This window comes from Siphateles boraxobius, unplaced genomic scaffold, assembly GCF_051911475.1.
Source record: "Siphateles boraxobius isolate OS27281-9 unplaced genomic scaffold, OSU_SipBor_1 19, whole genome shotgun sequence".
Classification (NCBI taxonomy): Eukaryota; Metazoa; Chordata; class Actinopteri; order Cypriniformes; family Leuciscidae; genus Siphateles; species Siphateles boraxobius.
In genome coordinates, this window is record NW_027508799.1 from 8,692,851 (window position 1) to 8,701,848 (window position 8,998).

At 38.4% G+C, this 8,998-nt stretch overlaps 1 protein-coding gene across 2 annotated transcripts in view; it reads left to right on the forward strand.

The window, feature by feature from the left end:
• LOC143742478 (uncharacterized) overlaps positions 1 to 8,423 on the forward strand; it is a 48,155-nt gene extending 39,732 nt beyond the window's left edge. For both annotated transcript variants that reach the window (XM_077235353.1, XM_077235354.1), the window contains one exon: positions 7,196 to 8,423. In XM_077235353.1, the coding sequence (XP_077091468.1) occupies positions 7,196 to 8,220 (1,025 nt within the window). In that variant the 3' untranslated portion in view covers positions 8,221 to 8,423. The remainder of the gene's footprint in view (positions 1 to 7,195) is intronic.
• Positions 8,424 to 8,998: the final 575 nt, after the last annotated feature.

Below are 8,998 nucleotides of genomic sequence, written 5' to 3' on the forward strand. Positions count from 1 at the left end.
ATTTTCAGTCGAGATTTAGACCGTATCATAGTACTGAGACAGCTCTCATTAGAGTCACAAATTATTTGCTCTTATCCGATCGTGGTTGTATCGCTCTATTAGTGTTACTTGATCTTAGTGCTGCATTTGATTCCATTGACCACAACATTCTTTTAAATAGACTCGAAAATGATGTTGGCATTAGTGGAATTGCATTAGCATGGTTTAAATCATACTTATCTGACCGTTATCAGTTTGTAGCAGTAAATGAAGAGATGTCTTATCCAGCGTGGGAATTGTACCGCGGCCATGGCCGCTGTTGCCCTACACTTTGGCCTTCATGCCCCGTGAAAAAAAAATCATCGTACGGCCACAGTGGCCTATGTGCCCTGGCCCTGTCCAAGTTCCATGTATAAAGCGCCAATGCGTCGATGTAATCATTATGAGCGCTGTATACTGATGTGCTGTGTTTTCAATTCATACCAGCAGCCTGAAGGCGCTCTACTGAACATTATAGTCCATATTTGAAACACATGAAGAAGAGCGTTCGACAATGCAGGAAATCCCAAATCCACGACCACAAACAGCGCTAACAGATTGCGGTAACATGCAGATTATGTCGTTTTGAAGACAATAAACATTTTTGCTATGATATTTGACTTACCTGTGTTCTTCGAGCCATGTCAGGCATTTTCATAATAATATATGTATAATGTTATGCTAATCGATAGACTTTATCATCGTTGCATTATACATAAAATATTATATTGTCAGATTTTTTTTTTTATCTGAAGCCAAATCAGATCACAGAAGGTTATTTAGAACACTCGACTTGAGTTATAAAGTAAGTTTGGAGCACAAACATGGTTTAATCTCATAAATTGTCGTGTATTGATGGTATGCTAAGCTAATAAATAAAGTCATATGACATGATCTTGAAAAACATTTACCTAAATACAGGGTTTTAGACATATCATCTTCAGATTTTAAGTATAACATGGTCAGACATGTGGCTTAAGCTGCAGTGCATTTCTAGATTTATACAATGTCAACTTCAATTTTATTTTCATGAAGATGTTTCATAAAAAAATCTCATAACTTTATTTTTTTTAATCTATTTATAACTATTTTTTTTCCTTATGACAATAATTAATTCTACATTTACAATTAGCTACCAGGTGTCAGCTTTCAAATGAGATCATACTTGTGCTTTTAGTACAAAGGGTTCATGAACTGTATCTGTTTCAGTTTGGGTATGCCATTTCTGGGGATTTTTCAAAAGTGGGGTTGCAGCTTTAACAGGTTGTATTTGGAAACAGAGAACTCTTTCAACACATTCAAGGGTTGCTGAATTTGACAAGCCCTGATCTCAAGCTGAATTTTCTTATTTGTACAATCGTATGGGCCTCCATAGACATTAGACAATACATTGCAGATCAGCACATGTGCATTTCCCGATGCAATTGTGTTTTTGTAAATTGCACAATTTTATTTCTCTGAATCCATTGCAGTAAGGCCAGTCAGGCTCACCATGATGCACAGGGAATTACCATGTTATGGTATCAATCTGAATGGGAAAACCATCGAATTGTACTCAATGGCCTTTGTGCCCTGTCATATGGCCTTGGTGCCCCCCCAAAAAAATAAAAGGTGGAGGCCAAATGCCCTTGCCCCTAAAATTACATAATTCCCACCCTGGTCTTATCAATCAAAAGTTCAGTATGGCGTACCACAAGGCTCAGTACTAGGACCGTTGCTGTTCACTCTGTACATGCAACCCATAGGAGATATCATTAAGAAGCATGACATTGGTTTTTACTCTTATGGTGATGATACTCAGCTCTATATTTCTTCACGCCCTGATTTACAAAATTAACGGAATGCATAGCTGATATGAAAAAATGGATGACTGCTAGTTTCCTACTACTTAATTCTGAAAAAACAGATATTCCAATTATTGGACAAAAAACTTCCTTACATACTAACCTAGAATACTGTCTAACACTTGATGGCTGCTCTGTCAAGTCGTCGGTTAGGTACCTGGGTGTGCTCTTTGATACCGATGTTTCATTTTAAGTCACGTGTCTAGTATCTGTAAAACCGCATTTTTCCATCTTAAAAATATATCTTAATTACTTCATATGCTCTCAATGACAAATGCGGAACAGTTAGTTAATGCATTCGTGACATCAGGGCTAGATTATTGTATTGCTATTATGGGTGGTTTTCCCTGCACTAGGGCTGGGATAAACGATTATTTTAAAACGATTAATCTAGCGATAATTTTTTCGATGCATCGATTAACCTAACGATTCATTTTTTCAGGCTAATAGCAATTTATACATGTTGATTTACATATCTGAATGAAAAAAACATGAATTTCTTAACATTAAAATATATGTTTATTGCCCTTAAAATTCCAAAATAAAAGACTAAACAAGTACAAAGTCATGCATTCTTAGTCAGAGGTAGCATTCAATAAAACCTTGAAGCCTTGAAAACACCTGGGCCTAGCTTACTGAAAAAAGTGCAATCTGTCACAACACTTTAAAGAGCCACAAAATAGTAGGCCTATTTATGGTTTAATTTTCTTTGACCAAATTTGAAAGTTGAGACTTTATTAAAAGTTACCTTCTTGGTCCTGTCTGTCAGCGCGTTGTCAGTGCTGCATACATAGTTGTCCTCTATGTATTTTTCACAACATTAATAGCTATAAGCGCATACTTGCAGCAGTCTCGTGAGCTTAGAGCTTAGAGCTTGTGTGAATTGCACGTATAAAATGAAGTTAAGGAACAACCTCGATCCATCAGGAAACGCCACATAGGTCGATGCATTTCACTGCGCTTTGTGACAGTTTTTTCTTTTGCGCGAAGGAGCCGTTAGCCAGAGATGTGTTAAAAGATAGCGGAGTGCATTCATGATTATTAGGCTGCCGGTATAATAATCATCCTGGCGCCGGGTCTGAGTGAGTCATTTACTATTTAAAATAAAATACTTTATTTTACTCATTTAAGACTGCTCTTATAGGGACACTCGACAAAACGGACAGTTTGGCAAAATTTGTGTTATGGGTCGTTCAAGCCCGAAAGGTACTGACGCACATTTTTATGTGGGTTGTGCGTGTGTGTTAGGCTTGCTACGGTAGTCGGTGTTACCGGTGTTACTCTGTGTTCAGTCGCAACACCGGTTTCATCACTTGCCCACCGCGACACCCCCCAAAAAAATTTTTTTTTAAAGCGTTAAAAAGATTTTATGCAATTACGCAGTATCTGTTAAGTCCTGCACGCACCCACACACATAGACGACCCACAGAAAAGAAGCGCGTCAGTATCGAGTTCTCTTTCGGTCTTGAACAAACCATGACACACAAATTATGCCAAAATGTCTGTTTTGTTGAGTGTCCTCATAAGAGTCTTAAATGATTTAAATAAGTCTTAAATGAACGTAGAGATTTGTGAGGAACCATAGTGGACGTTATTGAGTGCACTTATTCAATCCCACATTGCACTACATTAACGAGTGTACAGCTTATGTACGCTCAACGGCTGTCCGAATTCGCTCACTCGTTTTCATTCACTCCTTCAAGTGAAAAGTATTAGTGGACTAACGTAGGGAATAGGCCTTACTTAGTGAAAGAGGGTTTAGGCGGCGATTTCGGATTCAACCCATGTTCTCAAGCACTGAAAAATAGAGGACACTGACAACGCGCTGAGAGACAGGACCAAGCAGGTAATATTATGGAACAAAGTCTCAACTTTCAAATTTGGTCAGTCAAAGAAAATGAAACAATAAATATGCCTACCGTTTTGTGGCTCTTTAATGTGTTGTGACCTCAGTTAAAGCCAAGTTCAAATCCACTCCTGACTGCTTTGTCGGACAAAAATTGTGGATTTTGTTTGGTCAGATCGCATGTTCAATCAAACTCCCTGCGATGGATGAATTGACGCTAATTTAAAAGTTAAAGTGAAGTGCGCACTGCCGCACCAGCTTTTTATAAGCGCTGTTAAAAAAAATTAGTTTAGTTTTCAAATGAACGCCAATTCAGGGTACAATAACAAAACAGTGCTGGTCCGAACAACCGCACCAATATGCATGTCTGTGCAAACGCGCGCATTTTACGTTAGCCTTTAAATTAGTGATTTAAAAGCCCCCGCCGGTGATACCGGTATTAACCGGTGGGAAAATATCCTCACCGTCACATCCCTAGTGTGTGTGTGTATGCGTGTACTTTAGAGGAACGATCATGCCGCCTTGCACTTCTGATAGTCTGAGGAGCCACTCGTGTTGCTACTACTATCCGGCGCCGACATCTTTATTTTGGGTCTGACGAATCGCATATTTCAACGTCAACGTCAATTTTTGCGTCGACGTAATCGATGACATCGACGCGTTGTCCCAGCCCTACCCTGCACGCTTAATAAACAAACTACAGCTGGTTCAAAATGCAGCTGCTAGAGTACTTACCAGAGCCAGGAAGTATGACCATATTAGCCCCGTTCTGTGAACACTGCATTGGCTCCCTATTAAACATTGTATACATTTTAAAATATTGCTGATTACTTACAAAGCACTAAATGGTTTAGCTCCCCAGTACTTGAGCTAGCTCTTAACGCATTATAGTCCTATAGTCCGTCTATTGCGATCTCATAAATTCCGGCCAGTTGATAATACCTAGAATATCAAAATCGACTGCTGGTGGTAGATCCTTTTCCTAATTAGCACCAAAACTTTTGAATAGTCTTCCTTACATTGTCCGGGAAGCAGACACACTCTGTCAGTTCAAATCTAGACTAAAAACACATCTCTTTGGCCTACCATACACATGACACATTATAGACCTCTATAATTCAATGCTAGGCTGCATAGATTAGGTCAAGCGGAACTGGTAACATTTCCCTTAAATCCTGATGTACTTGTTACATCATAAGAAGGATGGCGTCTACGCTAATAGTACTCTCTCTGTTTATTCCGAGGTTTAACACAGTTCGTCGGATCCAGGCCGTATCCGGATCTGATGAAAGACCTGCACCTGGACACGACGACAAAGTAGTCCTGAAGTGTCAACTAGTCTCTCCACTTTGAAGGCCTCCTTCCCTTTACCTCTGTACAGATTAAAGTTGTCGGGATAATTGTGGTTCACGTGGCTACGCGGAAGCGATAAAAAATTCTGTATTAGTAATTTTTCAAGGCTTGTACCTTGGAACCTATTTCATGGTTTGCGTTCTCTAGCCACCAGGCACTGTTTTGTGCAAATGAGCGGCCGGATCGCATTAAGGGGTTTTCTGTTAGAATGGTGTTGTGTTAGCGTCCTCTAAGTTAATAACTAATGATCGTTGTGACGTTAGTGAATCAATCAAAATTAACTTTAGCTAGACAATAACTTTATTCTAGAGCTGCTGTAAAGCCAAAACAATATGTTAATTTAATGTTCTATTATCACTGTAAAGCTGCTTTGAAACAATCTATGTTGTTAAAAGCGCTATATAAATGAAGGTGATTTGACTTGACTATCTGGGCCCCCCTTGTGTTCTGGAGAGATATAAGTGAAATCTGAGACAAAAAAGGCAAAAATTTCAAAGGTATACCTTGATTCTGTGACTAACGGTTCAGTAGTTATGGCATTTTTTTTTTTACTTTTATTTTTTTAGTGCTGTAGCACTAAAATAGTGTCATTGTCTCCCAAAATTGAGCTCTACTATCTGGTAAAGTTTCAAATCTCTAGGCCTTACAGTTTGGTCTGCATGATCAGGTTTAAGGCAGAAAAATTATAATAATAATAATCCTAACAATAACAATAGGGTTTTAGTGCTATGTGCTTGAACCCCTAAAATCCTTACAATGACAATAAGGTTTCCCTAATAAAAATCCTTACAATTACAATGGGGTTTCAACACTTCGTGCTTGAACCCCCTAATAAAAATCCTTATATTAACAGTAGGGTTTCAGCACTTTGTGCTTGGACACCTTATAATAGCCTGATAAAAATTGGATCTTACCTTTTATTATTAATATTTAACTGAACACAACTGATTTTTTTTAAATTCTCCATTGATTTATTGACCCTGCAACTTTTTAAAGGTGGAAGTAGGCTGTTCAACAAATGTTAGAAATCAGAGGACAATTGTCTGTCAACACAACACTTGGATTCTTAACTCTAGAAAACCACATAACAGTATATCCATTGAGATCTACAATATTGTGTGCAGAGGTTTTTGAATAATTAATTCTTCAGTTTTGGTAGGAATTAGAAGAAATTAACTCGACATCCCATCTTTTATAACATTAATACATTCTGCTACAGAGTTATGACATTTTGTTAGGTTGTGGGGGATTTTAAAACTGAATATCATCTGCATAAAATAATGAGAAAAGCAGAGGACCTAATACTGAGCCCTGTGGCACACCAATACTTGTGTTTGATAACATATCTCTTAATTTGCACAAGCTAAGTTGTAACAGTCGAATAGATGGGACCTGAACCATGCTGATGCTTGTCCACAAATGTAAACATAATTCTCAAGCTGTCCAAGAGAATGCTGTGATCTGTGTTGATGAATGATGTAATGAAAGATATAACTTTATTAAGCACAGTTTCTGTGCTACAATGTTTAATTCCTAGCTGATGGGTTTTTTGTGTGTGTTTTTTTTTTACAGATAGCTTTACTCTGCATGAGTGATTATTGTTGATAGGACAATATTTTTCTAACATTGTTGACATGAATGTCAGATTTGAGATTGGTCTATAATTAACCAGTTCCCCTGGACGTGTGTGTGTGTGCGTGTGTGTGTGTGTGTGTGTGTGTGTGTGTGTGTGTGTGTGTGTGTGTGTGTGTGTGTGTGTGTGTGTGTGTGTGTGTGTGTGTGTGTGTGTGTGTGTGTGTGTGTGTGTGTTTTTACACTTTATTTTGATGGTCCCCTTTGAACATTTTGTTGTCTACTAACTGTCATCAACGTTAATTGTAGTCATGAAGGTTTTTTGGATAAGGGGTTTGATAACTGCTAGTTTTAAAGTTTTTGGGATGTGTCCAAAACAAAGCAAAGATTTGACAATATTGTTTTGAGATAACAGGAAACACCTTTTTTCAGTAGCTTAATAGTTATGGGATCTAGCATACATGTTTTTGGTTTTGTTGCTTTAGTTTACATGTCTAAATGTAACAGAAAACTTTTGTGACAAAAAAATGTGGTTAACTTTTATTTGTCTTTTTTTGCTTAGACCTGATGCCACTGAAAGAGGAGAGTGAAGTACTGAATGAAATGGAAGAAAAAGATCTGTATCAGAATCATCATGCTTTCATGACTCAAGAAAAATCATTTAGTTGCTCACAGACTGAGATGTCCTCACAAAAAACTGAAACTAATTTCACCTGCTTTCATTGTGGAAGGAGTTTCAATCAACATGAAAACCTTAGAGTCCACATGGGAATTCACACTGAAGAGAGCTCTTTTACCTGCCAACAGTGTGGAAAAGGATTTACTCAAAAAGGAAGCCTTAACAGGCACATGAGAATTCACAGTGGTGAGAGCTCTTTCACCTGCCAACAGTGTGGAAAGAGTTTTGCTCAAAAAGGAAACCTTAAAAAACACATGAGAATTCACAGTGGAGAGAAGCCTTATACCTGCAGACTGTGTGGAAAGAGTTTCACAGTAGCACTAAATCTTAGGTATCACATGAACAGTCACAGTGGAGAAAAGCCATTCAGATGTGATCAGTGTGAAAAGAGATTCACACGTAAAGAACACTTTAAAAACCACATGAAGATTCACTCAAGAGAGAACTGTTTTGTATGTCATCGGTGTGGAAAAAGTTTCCCAGACAAAGGAAACCTTAAAATCCACATGAGACTTCACACTGGAGAGAAGCCTTACACATGCACTCAGTGTGGAAAGAGTTTCACATATAAAAAATCCCTTGATGCCCACATGAGAAATCACACTGGAGAGAAGCCTTTCACCTGCCAACTGTGTGGAAAGAGCTTCACTCAAAAAGGAAACCTTAAAATACACATGGGAATTCACACTGGAAAGAAGCCTTTCACCTGTCATCAGTGTGGAAATAGTTTCACTCAAAAAGGAACCCTTAACAGGCACATGCAACTTCACACGGGAGAGAGCTCTTTCACCTGCCAACTGTGTGGAAAGTGTTTCAATCAAAAAGGAAACCTTAAAAAACACGAGAATTCACACCGGAGAGAAGCGTTATACCTGCATAATTTTCCCATTATAACTTTAACCTCTTAAGGCCCCATCTGTTTTTTTTTTTTATATGCATTTTTTATTTCTCTTTGCTATTTGGGCTTATTGGAACCTAATTAGAATAAAAACTAAGTATCATCTTTTGATATGATGTACTTTTAGAGAAAAATGATGTCCACATATGTGGATTCATGGTCCCAATTTCCATAACACACAATAAAGTCACCTTTGTGTAATAGAATGAAAAACTCTTTATTTCTGCCTTGAACAATACCTGTCAACATTTGGGGGGGGTGTATCAGGGGGAGCTGATACAGCTCAGAGTCAAGCACAATGCCATCTGCTGTAGCACAAACAAAGTTCTTTATGCCAACTGGTTTTGGCTTCATTGGCAGATATTGTCTGCACGGACAGGCTCCTGTGGAATCAAGGAATCATCTGCTCATCAATAGATGCGCAATCAGGTCGATTCAGAGACAAGCAGCCTCGCAGAATACGATCCAGAAAAGGCCTCACCTTCCAGAATTTGTCCGACATTCTCAGGTCTTCTGGCACATCATGATCAATAACCACTTTTATTGCTCCCCTCAGTTTGAAGAATCTGGCACGTGTGAATTTGTCAGTGATGGGAGTGATTTTCAAGACTTTGGACCAGTACATCCTAATGGTAGGGTATCGGATGCAGGACATCAAAATACAGGCACCAAAATAGTGGTAAACCTCATCTATTGTCATGTTAAGTGGCTCCCCACTCTTAGACAGTGACATAATTTTAGACCATTCTGTCATACAGATCATACAGTCAGAAACGATCACTATGGAT